The 18088-nt window shown below is 34.2% G+C and overlaps 2 protein-coding genes and 1 long non-coding RNA gene across 6 annotated transcripts; 1 reads left to right on the top strand and 2 right to left on the bottom strand.

Moving 5' to 3' along the window:
* Positions 1–309: 309 nt before the first annotated feature.
* Positions 310–3984, bottom strand: LOC137823053 (serine carboxypeptidase-like 45). Of its 2 annotated transcripts, XM_068628166.1 has the most exons (10): positions 3339–3984; positions 3100–3201; positions 2887–2982; positions 2450–2542; positions 2282–2361; positions 1883–2170; positions 1680–1804; positions 1430–1522; positions 1194–1311; positions 310–738 (listed from the first exon to the last, which is right to left on the bottom strand). In XM_068628166.1, the coding sequence occupies exons 1-10, from the start codon at positions 3595–3597 to the stop codon at positions 589–591; spliced, it is 1404 nt and encodes a 467-aa protein (XP_068484267.1). In that variant the 5' UTR covers positions 3598–3984; the 3' UTR covers positions 310–588. The 2 variants fall into 2 exon arrangements, with proteins under 2 accessions (XP_068484267.1, XP_068484265.1); XM_068628164.1 differs by having other exon boundaries at positions 1680–2170; positions 3339–3966.
* Positions 3985–5867: 1883 nt separating this feature from the next.
* Positions 5868–6770, top strand: LOC137823054 (uncharacterized). Its single transcript, XR_011083051.1, has 2 exons — positions 5868–6272; positions 6409–6770. It is a non-coding gene; the product is annotated as an uncharacterized lncRNA (long non-coding RNA).
* A 275-nt stretch (positions 6771–7045) lies between these two features.
* On the bottom strand, positions 7046–16437 carry LOC137823052 (coiled-coil domain-containing protein SCD2-like). 3 transcript variants are annotated; one of them, XM_068628162.1, is made up of 17 exons: positions 15609–16437; positions 15164–15333; positions 13702–13783; positions 13505–13546; positions 13362–13424; positions 12486–12535; positions 12358–12385; positions 11943–12017; positions 11724–11834; positions 11584–11644; positions 11278–11394; positions 11071–11189; positions 10564–10633; positions 10281–10322; positions 9558–9598; positions 9035–9161; positions 7046–7480 (listed from the first exon to the last, which is right to left on the bottom strand). In XM_068628162.1, the coding sequence occupies exons 1-17, from the start codon at positions 15996–15998 to the stop codon at positions 7341–7343; spliced, it is 1728 nt and encodes a 575-aa protein (XP_068484263.1). In that variant the 5' UTR covers positions 15999–16437; the 3' UTR covers positions 7046–7340. The 3 variants fall into 3 exon arrangements, with proteins under 3 accessions (XP_068484263.1, XP_068484262.1, XP_068484264.1); XM_068628161.1 differs by having other exon boundaries at positions 13702–13795; positions 15609–16432; XM_068628163.1 differs by having other exon boundaries at positions 13702–13795; positions 15164–15329; positions 15609–15748.
* Between the last annotated feature and the right edge of the window lie 1651 nt (positions 16438–18088).

Here is an 18088-nt window from a genome sequence, read left to right as displayed (position 1 = left end):
GTTGATATGTGCTTTTCCCAAATGGCTTTAGTTGCCGTAAATTGAGGAGGGCGAAGGTAAATATAATTGATTTTTAAATAAAGAAATTAAATTTTGCACAACTTTTGGTATGGTCAAAAGATAAAACAAAGAGGTATGCGATAAGATGAATGCATTTGAGATATAAAGAGAAAAAGTAGTGTGTAGAAGAGTGACATATAATACATCATATTGACACAAGAAATGCGACATTACTGGTGTTCGAATGCAGGGGCTTAAATTACATAACAGGATGGTCCACTAGAAATTTATAACAAGAATGCACCAGTATTTTCTCACAACATTTTTACAGAATCTCTTCAATCCAAAGGTCAGTTACAGTTGACAAGGGTCAATTACAGTTGACAGCTCAAGAACAAGCAAGAACCCAAAAACTCACATGCAAAGGTTGAAAACCCAAAAGAAAAAAAGATACTTTTCCCCACTTTTCTTATCACATTCTGCACAAATAATAGTACATTTCTTTGCTAATAATATGGTACTTAAAGACCATGCTTACTTAATACTTACAAGCTAAACTACATATGAAAACACAAAGGAAAGGGTGTGTCAGAAGACTTCAGGTAAAGATATGCCTTTCAAGAATGACTTGAATAGTACAAGTGATCTTCGAGGTTGTGAGAAAGGAACTTCATGGGAGGCACCTCTGACAGTCGCAAATGAGAGGGTATTGCCATGAACTTGAGTCCACCCACCAACCTAAGTTTCATTAACTGGGATTAGTTTCTGATGGTACATACAATTTGGTATTATTGATAAAAAAGTGGAATGCTTTTTACTATTGTTGTGAATGCAGACATAATATGGTTCAAAGAAAAAAATCGACATATTGCATAATGGACAAAGCTATACTATTTTAATCACTAATCTGTCCACTCAAAGCTTCTGGCCTCTTATAAATAAATATTTTTTGCAATTGTTTTCTTACTAATTTAAACTAGTAAGATGTCAATCACACGGCATTTGACCTCAGTTGACTGATTTTCTTTTTCTTTTTGGAACAAAATATGCCAAGCATAACTAAATATATTTTTTAAAAAAGTAGCTTTTCTTAATTAAGAATAAAGCATAAGTTCCATAGAAATTAATTGGATTAAGGAGAAAAGAAAATGAACTGGGCCAAAAGCTACGTTCGAGTTAATATACATACATACCTGCTGACCTTCAAACCATACTCTGTAAGGGACTGTTGTATTCAGTCCTAATTGTCTTCCCAACTTCTGAACTAAGGTACGGCTTCCAGTCAGTGGAATTACTGAATCTTGATCTCCACTGTAACAAGAACAATGCACTTGGTCATTTTAATTAGCACTGAGAAACATATGTATGAGGCCTAAAGTTGAAGTGACCAAATAAATAAAAAGGAGAAGAAAAGGTTTTGGTAGGTTACCTGTAAATTAAGACCCTAACTCCAGCTTTTATCAGTGATCCAACAACAGGTAGTGTAGGCACTTCCAGGTTGAGCATATCATAGTTGAGTACGCTGGTACAACAAATGCAGTCAAGTGATTACATTGTTTACTGAAATCACAATCAGCAAAGACAGGCTAAGCTGATTATGACTTTTCATCCTTCAAGTTTCATTTATCAAGAAGAACTAAGAAAAGGCAAACACAAGACATCTAGTATGAAGGAATTACTTGCTGCAAACATCCCACTTCCGAACTCCAACGAGCTTTGCATGAAGTGCCTCTTGTACATCTCTCCGGTTTAAGTAGTTTGTAACCTTATCATCCACACAAACATCTATGCTCTCACTTGCTTCCTGCATGCCACGATTTAAGGCACCAATTTTAATGGAAAAGCCAAACTTGAGAAGTACTGATCTGAAGTAAAGACTCACTTGGGTTTTAGGAGAAATAACATTGGATTGTGATAGCACTGAGGAAATGCAAACATCAAGTGTGACATCATATTTGTCCACAAATTTACTTGTTTCTCTGCTCACTTGGCCCATAACCTTTGAACAAAGAGGCGAAATTGAGTCCCTGTAGTACTCACTCACGTACCTAGAATAGTTGCACACTGTGGTGAACATGTTGTAGGTTGAATCTGATATTAGCCCATGAGACCAGAAGAACTCAGCTCTTGAATTGAAGTCGGTGGCATATTCTAGAACTGGATTACCCAACTGCATTCAATACAAGAGAGCATTCGTTTCTTAATTTCCTTTTTGGTGTCAGCAAACACCAAATAGTAATATTTAAGAAAGATAGCTTAAACGTTGATTGATAACACTTACCGCAATGCCTTTCAGATTGAATATCTTTTTCTTTGTGTTCATTTTAATCATGAGCTTTGCAAGTTGAGGAACATAATGACCTGATACATGCAACTTTTTAAATGTGTAAGAACAAATAATTTCTGTAACCTGCTTTTGAAATGGAAATTCCAATAATGACAAGTTTACCTGCATAGCTTTCCCCCGTTAGAAACAAATCTCTGCTCCTGTATTGGGGGAACTTGTTGAACCAGCGTAGCAGGAATACAAGATTGTCCCTGGCTTAAGAAATCAAAAGAATTGCTTCAGATGACAAAATTTGCATGTAAACAATTCATTATTCAGGGACAGTGCAATCATACCGAATAAAAAGTATACTAATATACCTTCTTCTAATGCTGGCGTAGAGAATACGAGATGAAAGAATAATCATGTAAAGTGTCACGCAAAAGTTAGCATGAAATTTAACCATTGATCACTGTTTTGTCTCAACTTTTTAAAAGCCTAAGCAGCATACAAATGATGCGTGCCTTTTCCCATGGAAGATAGAATTTAAAGAAGCTTTCTAAAGAGAAAGGTTTTGTCCCAAAAGATTAAAAAAAGGGTCTAATATTAATGAAAAATACCTGTTGCCTCGTCATTCACTGTCATGTATGAGGAGCTACCTTTAGCATAGGAGAACCCCACTCCAACTGGTGTCTCTAAATACAGCATGTTTGCCTCTGCAGCACAAAAGTAACCCAATCAGTGGAAGAATGAAATGCAGGCCATTCTGGCAGATAGGTATAAAGGAATGTGCCTATAAAAAAAAGGTATAATGGAATGTAGGTAAAGAGTACCTTTGTTCCAACTATACTCATTTTTAATCAGAAATTCTCCATTTGGCCTGAAGGGTCCATTTTCTGAGAATGCTCCCACTCCCAGAGAAGAACAACCAGGTCCTGAATAACTAAATATTAGTCAAATTCAATAGTCCATGAATCCATGATGCTAATACTGCTTATGATAGCTTATTCTTATTTAATCCCAAGTCTAGAAAAAAATTTAATATCAGGTTTTGAAGCAAGAGATTGCGGACCTCCATTGAGCCACAGAACAAGAGGCTTTGAAGCTGGATCAGTTTCTGACTCAGCAAAATAGTAAAAGAGAGACTTGTGTTTCTTGTCATCCACTGTGACATATCCTGAGAACTGTTGAAAGCCTACGTAGGGTTGGCCAGGAAGCTCATCAATTCTGTCTGCATGAGAAGGGTGACAGAGCACCTCCAAGGAAAAACTCAGATAAAGGAGCACCACAGCCATTTCCATGGTGTTGGACTTCCATGTTGGCCACTTCATGGTTTCACAAACGGGAAGAGTAGGACTAACAAAGAGAAAGAGTGAAAGGTGCTGTATTTAAAGTGTCATCACCTAGTGTGAACACGAATAGCATTATGAGAAATGACAGTAAAACTGTAGAATTTAATTTACATAAAATCACAATCTATACTTTAAATTTCCGCCAATTCTGCTATAATCTTGAAATTAATGCTACTGTAAGCTGATTTAGTTTACAAAGATAATATTTTCTTTTTCTCTTCTTATTTTTTTTTTCTTTTATGATATCTGTAGAAACGTTTTTTCAATCAGATCTAAAATGAAAATTGACTTAGTGATTATACATTTTGTACTAACATATTACACAAAGGAGTTATAAAAAGTTAGAGTGATTATTCATAGTATGACATTGGAAGGACTATATATAAATGTATATAATGTATTCTTGACACTCGTGGCACGAATATTGCTTTAAGGGTGGGCCAGGAAGGTGGCTGGAAATTTTATCTGTTTCATTCTAATTATGATTACAAATTTAGCTTTTGAATGGCAGGCCTGAAAATGGTGTTGAAAGAGACGTGACAGAGGCAATGACCATGGTGTGCCGGGTCATTCCATATGCAGTGGCAAAAGGATAATTATGAAAAGAGTTTTCTGCCATCAATAGGAAATTAGTTATTGGAATATGGGCTCTGCCTTCAACAATATTCCTTCTTAAATATTACATTACATCGTTTAGATCGATCATCTTTACATTTTGTTGTTGTGGTCCTGTTTTTTGTTTATTTCTCTCTGCATGCATTAACAACAAAGACCTTCTATCACCCTTTTGCAGTTAGCAAAAAACAAAGAAAACTTGTATCCTTTTTCACTGCACCAACAGGAATGTGACCTTTCCATGGAAAATGGCTTTACGGGGATACTTTTCACTCCTTGGAAAAATACGTATTTTGAGGTTTTGTTTTTTTAAAGATCAGATATTTTTTTTTTCTTATTTCTCAATTCTCATCATAGGCCAAGAGAAATATATGTAATTTCTTACAGGTATGAAAACTAACTTTCATTAGTTATTATTAGTTAAATTTTTTCAAAACCTACAAAATGAGGGAGGTTTCATCTCATATTTAACAGTCTTTGATTATGAGTTTCAATCAATTTTAACTAATATTAAAAAGATTCTTTTGCACTTGGTTAATTAACAGTACTCAAGCATCTTGGTTAAATGCTGTAAACATGCAGGTGTAAAACAGATGCAGAGTTACTTTTAATGTTTGTTCAAAGGAAAATGTTTGATTCATTGGTTTTTCTTGATCAGCAAGTACGGCTAGATTTGCACATCGACAAGATAACTGGTTACAGAATGGAGATTCCAAGGAGAATAGAGCCATCTTAGTACTCTAATGGCCATTTAGTTTAAAATGTATGTGGCTTGTCAGAGAAGCTACAGAATCTGAAGAATACTCAAATGCATCATTAACCATAAAACAATACTCACTAAAGAACTTGAGTGATGAGAGGGGTATACCTTTCCCTTTTTTTTATTGTAAAGAATCTTTATTTAAGTAATGAGCAAGATCTGGGATGAGGTTTTTTCATGCCCATAATAAGTATGTTGTTGAATGGACATAAAACCCAAACATTATTAAGTGGGAGTGGAAATCAAATAATCTTATTCCCATAAAGTCTAATATTTTCCTTGTGGTGGTTAAAGACTTTTCTTTATGTACTTATGTGGGAATGAACTTGTTCCCTTTGACCAGATGTGAAAAGGCTTTTCTTATACATAAGGTAACTCTATGATTCTTTGAAATTCAATATTTTTTGTGCTGGTGATACAAAAGCAAATATAACCCACCTCCATTCATCAACAATATATATATGTTTTTGCTTACAAACTCACATGCTAGACTCCAAGGAGCCACATGTTCCCCATTGGGGCCACAAACCTTTCCACGCTAGCTTCAAGTGGGCCATCCTTCATTCACCATTTCAACTTTGCAAGCTGTGTTATGTATTGCTTGTTTGGTATGCAGCTGCGCAATTTATGGATGTTTTTGGTTTGGCAAACATTTGGAGTGATTTGAACCGACCCCATCTAACTAGAGTTGAAGGGAGAAGGATGGTGTAGTCAGGCTATAATTACTACAAAGCAGTGTCACCGGACCACTCTAACCACAAGGGTAGCTAGGCTATTATTTTATTTCCACAAGACAAGGCAGAAAAAAATGCAAGATAATGAATGCCAAAAAAAGAACAAACTATAAAATGACAAATTTGATCAAGAGTTATGCGGTGGATTCTGTGCTTCTGTTGTAGTTGCAGCTCACAGAACTGGTAAAGGAGAAGAAAATGGTCCCTACCTTTACAGCTTTTACAAAAGATTTCAGGTTTTTCATCATTACTAGCACTAGTGTCACTGATTTTGGCGTTCATCTCCTCATTGTCAAAATATTCTATTGCCTCTTAAGACCCGAATTGTATTCCTAACCAACTCCAAAACAAAAAGCGAAAAGAAGAGTAGGTGCTCATAATGCATAGGAAAATTATGTCACAAGGGTATGACTGAATATTATAACCGAGTAGAAGTGGTTGGAATGACTTTTGAGCATCAGAGTTGGGAAACGTGTGAAAGAGTGCGAGTGAAGCCTATATTCTGCTTTTGAATTCTTGCAAGTAGAGCAAGGGCATGCCTTTTGGTGAGTAATCTTCGTTGCTGTTTTGTTTTTTTTTTTAATTTCGTTTTTCACCTCAAAATTTGGGTCCTTTTCACGAGAGTCATAAAATACACAAGTGGAGAAAAAGCTCATAAACTTTAACTATTAAATTGCGCAGGCTTTCCTTCTTTTTATGATTCGGGTTGCTATACCAGCCACTATTGGCGTCCACACTCCACAAAGCGGAACAGGACCCCGCGTGAGTAGAGCACCATCAGAGGTTCGAATTATTCTCAGAATCCATTATATACGTGGACGACTAGAGTATCAATGTTTTCTGCCAGCAAAGGCACGCTCCTGATGAATCTTCAGCTGAACGCATGGGTTGTGATATAAAACTACTGTTGTCTCTTACTACTATTACCAAATATTATTTCTTATCATTATTAATACTACAGGATAGAAGAAGAGCTTACCTTTTTCAATGTTAACTTATTTTTTAGGTGTGGGTGATAAATAAGAGGAATCTGATATATTGTGCAATTCAATACTGCCCTAATTGATATATCTCCAACTAGATGTTTAATCCTTTTACACCACCATTCCGTTAGGCCTAACTGAATTCCAATATGCAGAAATGGTGAAAACCATGTGCTTCTTAGTACTTTAAGAACATCAACATCTCAAACAACTTAGCATCGAATTACTGAACTTACTATTCCTTTTTTCTATGACATGAACCGTTTCAAGCTTTCAATTGATAACTAAACAAAAAAAATATAATATAAATATATATATATATATAAAACCAAAAATAAACAAAAAAATAGTGGCTGCAATTCTCCTGCATCCTCGTTTAATAACAAACATACAAACTGGGATTCTGAAGTTACAAATTAAACTTAAAAGAATAAGGAAAATTTCTGTCTTGTGTAGATTGCCAATTATTACAACCCACTGTGTCTGGTGCAATGTAAAGATTCTCGCTTTCTTTGTATTCCCGAATATAATGTTGAGATGTTTACAGAATGAAAAACTTGTGTAGAAAACAAAACAAAAAAATATACATATAGGACAAAGAATCAATTAAGAACTAAGGGGCCGAGACCATCAGGATGAGGCATCCGAGTCGGTGGCAGGCTTATGATTAGCATCTACTGACCCCTGAGCCTGATCAATTCCCTTTCGAGATGCTTCCCAAAGCTGCGGTTCTATACTTAGCTTCCTCAACTCCAACAAGCCACGCTCAACTAGATAGAAAACAGAATGAGCGATACATAACAAACCAGTACATCAAAAGCAATAAAAATAACACCCTCCTCTCTTTGAACTTTCCCCCAATTTAAATCACATCTTTATCATTAGATTTTTTTTTTAAAATAAATTAAATAAAAATTAAATTGAAGTGATTTGTAATCATATGATGCTATATACTTCAAGGTTTGTTGGTTTCATGTGAATAAGAAAGGATTTAGGAAAGATGGAAAAGGCTATATATTTCTTACCTCCGTCATTGGGAACAGCAAGTGAAAGGGAAGAACGATGAGTGTCATTTAACCTTTTGTAGTCTGTCCAATATTGGGCAGAAAGGAGGAGGGATTTTTTTCACACAGACAAAAATACTTTTATTGAGAATCACGTCTCATTCTTTATTTAGGATGTTAATCTCATTTTACACATATATCTTTTTTTCGCTTCTACTTTCAACACAATTAAAATGAGAAATGGAAAATTTTCTTTCTTTCCTTTCATCTTCTCCCCCTACCAAACAACCTAAAAAACATTTCTTTCTAATCATTTACCTTTTTTATCTTTTCTTTCCTTAACCAAACATAATGCATGGATAATTAGACAAATTTAAGGATCTTGATATCCCTAGAGCTACTAGGATCACTTCCTATGGTTCTGAGTCAGACCCAGAGATTACCATTTGAATATCTAAACTTCAATACTTCCAGTTTAGATAAAACCTAAAAGTGAGATTTTTTTAATTTCAATTTGTAATTTGAAAAAATAATACAAAAAAAAAATAGAAGTGTATGCCTGATCTTTAATTAAGACTTCCTAAGCATACCTGTTTTCACATTCTAAAATAAGAATATTCAAATATTATAAAGAAAATACTCAAATTATTAATTTTAGTTTGGAAAATAATAACTACCATGTTTTAGTCCGCATGGAGGTTGACACCTGAGTAACTAATAGCTGTTAGGGTAACAAAAAAAGACAGGCTTACAAAGTTGAAGAGCCAAAACAAGAGAATGGATTAAAATGAGGGAACAGATTTGTTTTTTCTTTAAATGATCAGTTGACCCTGTCTTTGGTTTAAAAGGCAAACCAAATTGCCAAGTGTTTTAAGCAGGCAGCAGGGATCATGCAGATCTGCCATACAGGCTGAAGAAAACAAGGTTATCTCTACTGCTGAATAGCATAATTTGTCCAAATTATATTGAATAGATTCAGTTCCACCAAATACCAATTCTGAGTTGATATAGAATCATTTCTGATTAATATAGCCAAGACCAAAAATCAGCTTGGTTCCGGTCATGACGTTTATTTTTCTTACATACTAATTTGAGAACCAAGATCAACATTTTTCTATTGACCTGTTATACACATTTTTTTAAAAATGCTGTTATGATCCATAGAGGAAGCTTCAATTGGCTATATTTAGCCAATCAACACAGTTCAAAACCATGTATATATTAACCCCCTGTAGTTTCAAGATTGTTTACTTTTTAACGTGGTAACATATTACTCTCTTCAGAAAACCAAATATCATAATAAGAAAGGCAAGAGCTTACCATCAACAGCATCATGTGAAGTTGGTGCCTGCCCACTGCGGGCAATCCAAAATTGAAGCTGCTCTTCAGCAATATCTTCTTCCACACCATGAAATAATGCTCTTCTCCAAATATAGGTTAACCATGACTGCCATGTTTAGACTTCATTAGTAAATCATATTAAATTACGTGTACATGCATACTATTTACAAATTAGTTAAACATTAAATTCAACTTTGACAAAAACTGCCCATTATAAACCCAAGGCAACTTGGGGAGCCTACATTGCAAGATTTCATCTTAAAAAGATTATGGTTAAAGAGTAATAATCTGCCTTGAACAGAAAGAAATTCAACAAAGAACACAAATCTCTGCCAAGATAAACTGATTGCTGATTTGATAAGAAATTTAGACACGTGTTATACACATGAGACAATACTAGTAGAAATCCACATTCTAAAGTTTTAATCCGAAGGAAGATATCACAATTTCATAGAAATAATACCATGAATTGTGCCAAATATTAGAATAAAAAGCAACTGACCTCTTTGAAAAGAACGTCTTCTGCTTCCTCTTCACTTAATTCTGGAGGAAACGAAGAAACAGAAAATCAGCAATGAATCACTGGCCAGACACATTTCCATTTAGAAATGAAGTATGGCTAAATGCAACCACGTCGCATCATATTTTAGCGTAAAAATACACATGAAATCACTGGCCTCTCACATAAAGTTCACCCGATAGATGGAGATTAATCCATAGTTAAAAGAGTTTACACGGTTCAATTAAATGTTGTCTCACGTTTCTCTATCATCTACAAGGGTATACACCAATATTTTATGCCTTCTAGCTTGTAAAGGCAAGGGCGCTTTTACATTTCTCACAGATAATGAAGAGGGTAAAAATGACTACATACCATGCAATTTACAATATTGACGTATCATCATCCTCCAATACAGATCTTATCAGACCATGCATGCACAAAACTAATGTATGTTATCCAAAATCAAATCCCAACTTCCCCTTCAAGAGAAGAAAAATAGAGAAGAAAAATAGAGAAATGAATGAAAACTATACAAGCGATATTTTACCAGTGAAAGGGAAACAATAAATTCTATAATGCAAATATACAACCTTCACACTTATAATATTCCATAGGGATTTCTATAACAGCAAATTTAACATTGGTAAAGCAGGTCAAAACATATTTCTTCTCAAAACTTAAAATAGACAAACACTATAATAAAACAGACAACTTAATTCTTACCAAATGCTTCTGAATATTTAGCATCGCCTTGTGACTTGGAATCTGAAAATAAAATAATAAAAATATGAAAATTATAAAATAAAATCAGTTTCTTCTGCTAAACAGACTATTTTGGAATAGTTTCAGAATAATGGTTTGGGAAAATGAATGACCATAAAATGGATACATGTATCAAAACTACTTAAATAGAATTCTTATCACAAATTAGACATCTGAACAGAACTAACCATAAAACTAGACAAAACTGATATTTGAAAAAGATACAAGATGTTATATTAAATACCTAAAATGGACTGTCGAACCAAATTTGGTCGTCTGTGTTGAGCTAGTGCAAGCACAACAGCATCCTCAACCTACAAAATAAAAAATTCAGAAAAAAATGTTCTGCAATTTACTATAGAAAAGTATTAGTGAAGGAGGCCAGCTCCTTACAATCAGAGGAAGCCATCCGTACAGAATACAAGCAATAACACACAAAAATGGAAAAAAAACAATGAAGAGATTACTCCTCCCCCCTCTCAAAAACCCTTCAAAACCACCACTTGCATTCCCTTCCTCTCTCCTTTTACATACCAAACTGACCCGTATCTGCCTATAAATAGACTTATCTGTGTAACAAATTCACTTTTAATATTGTTACAAAATAATGATGCTTTCTCTCATCTCAATGAACTCTTTCATAAAAGAAGCTTTAAAATATGAATTTTTGTATCTAAAATGCCCAAAAGAAAAGTACAATAAAGAACTGAACAAACAAAGCACTAATTTTGAAAAAATAAACATGAAGAACCTTTAAGGATGCAAGTTCCCTCAACCCCATCTCCACTGAAAGCATAGTCTCAATATTTCCTTCCCCGGCAAGATCATTCAAATCACGAACAAGCTTGCTTCTATCTGGACCATCAGCACCTGGTTCACGCTCTTTCATTAGACATCAAAATAGATAATTTCAGAGATATAATTCTAATGAATGTTTTTAGTACCAACTCATTCTCACTTTTGTTCCAAGATTCTTCCTTAGCCTTCTGTCCAGCAGAGATGACAAGTTCAAAAGGAAGAGGCGCTAGAGAAGACCAATGTTCATGCTTGGATTGTGCTATATCTGCACATATGCCTAAAAAGCATAGAGGTACATGATTTTTCAAATTACAAGGATTATAAGGACTTATGTTATTGTTAGTATATAAACTGAGTTTTACAAAATATGCTCCTCAAACTTTTGAAGTCACGATTTTTCAGATAATAGTTAAAGATTGGAAACTGTATTTTTCCCACAGAAAGTTGAGGGCAGTAATTTCGTTACCATGTTTTACAGCAAGACCCCAGTAGCGGGCTAGCCAACATCTCTTCAGGACAACTTCCTCCTAAAAGACAGATAAGATGAATTAAGACAAATGGGAAAATGATGACTTACTAAATCTTATTTCAATGATAAATAGTAACCATTTCTTCTTGGGTCAAAATCATTCTCTGAGTCATTGTGCGAAGAGCCTTTGCTTCAGCTTCAGCTTCTTGCTGCTGCTCCAAAGTTGCTGCAGCATCATCTTTTAGGTTCTGACAAATACAAAGAAGATAGCTAAAACTTATAACAGAGAATAATTAATCAGAGCAGATAAATGGTACAACTTAGAGGGAAAACATGTATGCTTTATTCAAAACTACCTGAATTTCCACTCGAAGGGCAGTGATATCCTCATCTCTCCCACTCTGTGTTTGTTGAGCAGCCTTGAGTGCAGCCTGTACAAAAATATTGAGTATTCCAAGGACATTCTTTGAAAGAACTAACAATGACGAGCCTCTTGCTCAAAGTCCACAATTCAAGGATAAAACAGTAACTGGAAACAGAGCTTTACAAAAATGTCAAGCAACATAACTGCTTCTCTGATTCATGCTTCTTTGCCAAATATATGCATGCATTTTTCTCAATAATACAGAAAGTCAAAAACAATTTTGAGATAAATATTTAGAGGACATGGAATAGTGCGTTATCAATCAAGGGTGATCATATAACTTCAAACATACAGCCATCATTAATTTCATATTTCTGCCACATCTTATATCCATTGTTTCGGTATACCTCTCTTTGACGCAAAGCAGCTTCCTTCCTGAAAATATAACACAAAAATCATATAATCTTAAACAAAAATAAATAGTTCCATTACCACTGTGCCAGCCAGCATACAAGAGAATTTAAAGCTAGTTTACCTGCTCAACAATTTTGCTTCCAGGGATACACCTTCTCCAAGAGAAGCAACCTGCCAAAGTCAAAATAAACAAGGATACTGATATCAGCAAACTCAGAATACTGCCTGAACTTTATAGTTGCTTTTGCATATAGTTAAATAGCTCTTAGTTCATGTAGACTAATTTAGATAAGTTTCTCCATATTAAGCACTAATAAAAGAAAAAATAGAGGTGAAATGAATCATACTGATAGAACCTTGGGAGCATTACCCTATAAACCATTGTGGTTAGAGAGACCAAGGCCTCATGAACCCCACACTAGGATCCCATACATACTTGTAATGTCAAAATCTAGTCCCATATTTTGCAATTAAATCCTAACAACCTACCAAACTTCACAGCCCTAACACACAAGCAGGTCGGTTGTGCAGTGGCCCATTGGCTAGTACAAGCAAAAACTGTTATGTCAAAATCACCATCCACACCGCTTATTTTCACTAGGGAAAGTCACACTGCAAAAACTAGCCATAAAAAACCCTCACTGGAATCTCATACTTCCAATGTGAGAATCAAGTCCCATACCAATTGAGTCCTAATATATACTTCTTCTGTAAGATAAAATAAGATTATGCAATCAATTTTGGGAGAAGATAGATGAAAGAGTTTATAAAAGAGTCAAGGTGCGTAGGTTGAACTTATGAGAGAAGTATGATTCATTGTACTTCCGTATTTTCTTCCCTGATAAATGTTTATTAAGAAGTTTATCTAAACTTGGTCGTAGTTACAGACTGTTGTGAATGAAAGCTTAATAAATATGCAAAATATGGAATCTAAAATACGGCGTTAAAATTACATTGGTTAGTTTTCAAATTTAGTTAATATCTAGGAAAAAATTACCTGTTTCTCAAGTTCCCTACTTCTGGCCTCCACTTCTTGGCGTTTCTCCTCTGCTTGTCTTAGCTGGAATATAACCAGGCATTATGTTCAATATCACATAACATGAGAAAAAAGCCAACTTTGTAGGGTATTAATGAACATACCTTTTCTAATAAAGCCTCGTTCTCTTCTTGTAGCATATCAAGCTGCAAAATCAGTATGAATCAGCTTTTCAACACTCATCCTTTATGAATTATGATAAAAATACTAAAATAAAAACTTGAAAGAAATAGCATAGCCAAATTGAGGATCAACGGATTTAGCTTTTGGAGACTGAAATTGATGGGTATAAATACTATACTTCATCACGGAGTGCAGAAGCTTCACGCTGATCTCCTGTGTCTTTTGAGTTAAGTGGCCTGATAGATATATCTGATGGAAACCTGAAACCATCACTGATGGTTATAATTCAAAGAAGAGTAGGTTATCAATATTCCTAATGGCCAACAAACTAGTGTTTGAGAGGCTAGCACTTCAGTTTGCATATACACCCAAAGATATATATATATATGTGTGTGTGTGTGTGTGTGTGTGTAAGCTCATTCATACATAAAAAAGGATCAATTAAATGTATGTGGACTGTGGAGATGTGAAAATTGGCCAAATCATGACTAGAGATATGTATTCAACCACATTATAAATAATTAAACTCACAAAACTATGGCAAGGGAAGATAGATGCATGATGATTTTGTGGAGAACAGGGCATAGAACTTGAATGATGGCTTCACACACAGTTAAATGTTTTGAAACTTAAATAACTATCAGCTTATCATAACTTCCCCCTTTAAGGGTAAATTTTTAATTGAGGAGATATAACACGACCAAACAACTCACTGAAGGAGTGTTACAACATACAAGTGTGTTAGATGCTTATTTCTTTTAAAGGGTGTTTTGGTACGGTAAAAAAATTTCAGACCCAAGAATCATGATTTATGGGAATCATGAATCATGGAAATCATAATTCTTAGAAATAACTATATTATGCCTGATTAGTAAAAAATATTACTGAAAATATTTATATAAGAGTAACATGATCTCTTTTCATTAAATTTTTAATTCAACATGAAAGTTAGATTCCCACCTCCCGACATGAGAATTTTTTTGAGAAAACTTGGCCTAAAAATCAGTTCTGAAAAAACGTTGTTTACTAGGAGTGTTGTTTTTTAAAAAGGTAAACCAAATATGAAAAAATAGTTTTACAATTTCTGAGAAATTAAATTTGTTGCCTTTACCAAAGACCCCCTTAAAGATCCAAATAAAGAGTACATTGATATTTGTTCGTGAATATAAAAAAGGAAATAAATATTATAGTGAAAAATAGATCGTATGCATATTTTATTTTTCTGGCTTCATTAGTTAGCTTTTGAAGAAAAATAATTATTTACAGGAAAGAAGCTATTTCCAAACACCGAATTCATACATTATAAACTTAAACAAAGCTTTAATTTTCTATAAAAATATTTACTTTTAAATCCTTAACATGAACACTTAGGACATTCTTCGTATTGCCTTCTTTAAAATTTATAAAGACTCAGCTTCAGCGTTACACTACTATCATATCAACCTGGAAATGCTCCAAGACAGAAAAGCTTACTAGTTAATAACCATATCCACAAAACAAAAGAACTAAGGGGAAAAGGAACTACACAGCGTTACGGTAAATATTGTATCAACTTAGAAATTGCTCCGAGACGTAAAAACTTACTAGTTAATCAACATAGCTGCAAAACCATAAGAAATAAGGAGAAACAGATACAGTACCTTTTCTCTCTATTGCGATTAGTAGGAGGGTCAATAGGAGGTATAGCCATAGGCGTTCGTAATGTGGATTTGCTCGGTGGCACCACTGCCGCTGAACGAACAGAAACCCCCGATCTTCCAGCTGATGTTGAACGAACGGAATGAGTATGCTCTACAAAGTTCCGACCTAACTAATAAAAACATCAAAATCCTATTAACTCAACAAGAACTAGACAAGACGAATTGAATCAATCACAATCATGCAACCAAAACTGATAAAACTTCGATCTCGCTCGATCGTTATTAATGCCATACAAATTAACAACCACGAACCAACAAAACACACCTAAGTTCAAAATCGTATCGAATACGCTATTACTTCATTTTATTTTTCACAATTCAACAAGTGAATCCATGCAATTAATCATGCAAACACATCAGAACGAACAATTGCAGTGGGAATTACCGCAGGAGAAGGAGATCTGTTAGGCCTGGCGACCGAAATCGGAGGAATAGTGGCGGCATTAGTGCTGGTGCTCCTGTTACTGCTGGCGTTGCTGGAGAATGAAGAAATAGATGAAGGAGGCGGAGCGCTGAACCGGAAATCGAGATCGTCGTCATCTTCCCCGTCGTCGGCGATGGCGTTCTGAGACGCCATGACGCGAGCGAGGCGCTGCGCGGCGGCTTTGGCGGCCACGTTTTGCGTGCGCTTGACGGTGGAGATACCGGTAGAAGAAGCACCGAGGCGCGATTGAGGATGAGCCGGAGACATCGCCGGCGACGACGAGCCAGTGCTGCTGGAACCACCGCTCCACTGCCGCGCGTATATAGGACTCGCGTTTCTCCTTCGATCCATGAGTTTACGGTGCTGTGGATATAGAAGTGTTGCGTTGACTGAGCTAGATTTTCGCTGGGCGAGATTTTCTCGGGAAAATCGAAGGGAAAATTGGGAGGAATAGTCGGAGAGTTTGTTCCGTTAGAATGGTGGGCAGGTCTATGGGACAAAACGACGCCGGTTCGTCATAATGGGTCCGCTGAAGAGAAGACTCAGGAGAATACGTGGCTTTTATTTTGTCAGAGAGGTTCTAATATTCGGTTTCCTTCACTGGCGTGAGAGAGAGACATTTGTTTTGGCGGCGTCAGAACGGTGTCGTAGGAGGTGAACTTTGAAATGGGAGCATCATTTTTGTTATTGGATTTTTTGACAGTGAAATCGCTTATCCTAAGGAAGGAAACAATTCAATTCAGTTCAAGTCAAACCAGGTTTAGGAAAATTTTGATTACATTGACAAATTAGTTAGGTTGATGGTATAAACATTTTAAGGAATTGATTAAAAAAAGTTAAAACCATTTAAAAACAAGTAAGTTGGTGGTAATAAGCTTATCTGAATGGATTGTTTTGTCTTTCTTTTATAAAAAGAATACATATTCATTGTTATTATTTCAATATTTGTTAATTTTTTTATTATTTTTCTGATGCGTATTTTTTTTATTATATTATATTATATTAATGCAATGTACGTAAATTTGAAATTTTACTTGATTTTTTATAACTTTTTACTAGTTTGTTGTTTAATGCATTGTGCAATGTTTGCTTAATAATCGGATTAATTTTTAAAAAATTTGGTTAAACTTGATTTTTTCTTGTTTGCTCCCAAAGAAAAACAAAATGTTTGTATATATGTATAGTGGAATAAAGAAAATGAAAATTGTTACCTTTCTTTACTTTAAAAAAATAGAATTATAATCATCTGTAAAATAAGAAGAAAGAAGAGTAAAAGTTTAGTGAATTTTTTAGGACATATAAATGGCCCTAAACTTGATTAATCAAGAAAAAAAGTTTGATAATCAAAATACGATAGGATAAGAAAATAATTATTTTATCATGTTGTAATTAATTATTTAATGTATTAATAAGAAATTATTTATTGATCATATTATCTAACATGTTATTTTAATGTAATGTAAATGTTATTGCAAGAGGAATACTATTGAGAAGGGAAGTTGTTGTATAAGACATTAATCCCTTATTTATATTTTTACACTACTTCACTTTTATTATAACTATTACTGTAATGTAATATTATTATTATTGAAAGAGAGATGCCATTGAATGAGAACATTATTACTAAGTAGGTTATCAGATACTTATAATCCACTAAACTAACTTATTTGCTTAGAACCAAGTTATCAGATACAACCTAGCTTGTTAGTTAATTTTGCTGAACAAATTGTCTCTCCCTCATTTTCTCTTCTACCAACCAAACAAATTACTAGCTGAATTGTGATATTTTCTCATTTGAGCAATGATAATTTGACACTTCTTACTCCAAATTACACCTCTTCAAATGACAAAAATATCTTTTTACATTTCATAACCTCTACCATTTGAAAGGTGTAATTTGGAGCAATGCAAAAAGTGGGTGTCAAAATAATATTTTTCTTCTCATTTATCAACCAAACAAATTATTAATTATATTGTCACATATTACGGAAAATCTCATATAAATGGTATATATAACAACTTATAATAAACTACAGACTTCTCTATTCTTCATCTTTAATTTATATCTTATTATTATTATTATTATCACTATTAATATTTTTTTATTACTATTATTATTATTATTGGAAATATAAGAGCACCCATGTATCTGTATTTTTTTTTTTGAAAGTTTCATTATGATAGAAATTTAAAATACATATAAAAATAATTTTAGATGAGTCGAAATTGAAAAACAAAAAATAACATATAAAAGAAAATTTATGAATTGATTAATCAACATTTTTTCTCTCCTAAGGTTTGAGTTTCTCTTCTTCAAGCTTTTCATTTCTTCCACTGATGATTTTGGGATCTGAGAATGTGATGATATTCACGTTAAAGTTATGATTCACTTTATGGTAGATACCGAAAGAATGATGGTTTTATCAAAGAATAGAGTTATT

The sequence above is a fragment of the Phaseolus vulgaris genome, chromosome 9, assembly GCF_000499845.2.
Source record: "Phaseolus vulgaris cultivar G19833 chromosome 9, P. vulgaris v2.0, whole genome shotgun sequence".
Lineage (NCBI taxonomy): Eukaryota > Viridiplantae > Streptophyta > Magnoliopsida > Fabales > Fabaceae > Phaseolus > Phaseolus vulgaris.
This window is presented reverse-complemented; position numbering and strand designations above follow the sequence as displayed.

Coding starts and splice junctions, on each gene's coding strand:
- LOC137823052 (XM_068628161.1), bottom strand. CDS start 15,998: ATGGATCGAAGGAGAAACGCGAGTCCTATATACGCGCGGCAGTGGAGC. Junction 11,395..11,583: donor GGGTCTTGCTGTAAAACATG/GTAACGAAATTA, acceptor TATGCTTTTTAG/GCATATGTGCAGATATAGCA. Junction 9,599..10,280: donor TAAATATTCAGAAGCATTTG/GTAAGAATTAAG, acceptor CGTTTCCTCCAG/AATTAAGTGAAGAGGAAGCA.
- LOC137823053 (XM_068628164.1), bottom strand. CDS start 3,597: ATGAAGTGGCCAACATGGAAGTCCAACACCATGGAAATGGCTGTGGTG. Junction 3,202..3,338: donor TGTTCTGTGGCTCAATGGAG/GTCCGCAATCTC, acceptor TTAGTTATTCAG/GACCTGGTTGTTCTTCTCTG. Junction 2,362..2,449: donor AACGGGGGAAAGCTATGCAG/GTAAACTTGTCA, acceptor TGCATGTATCAG/GTCATTATGTTCCTCAACTT.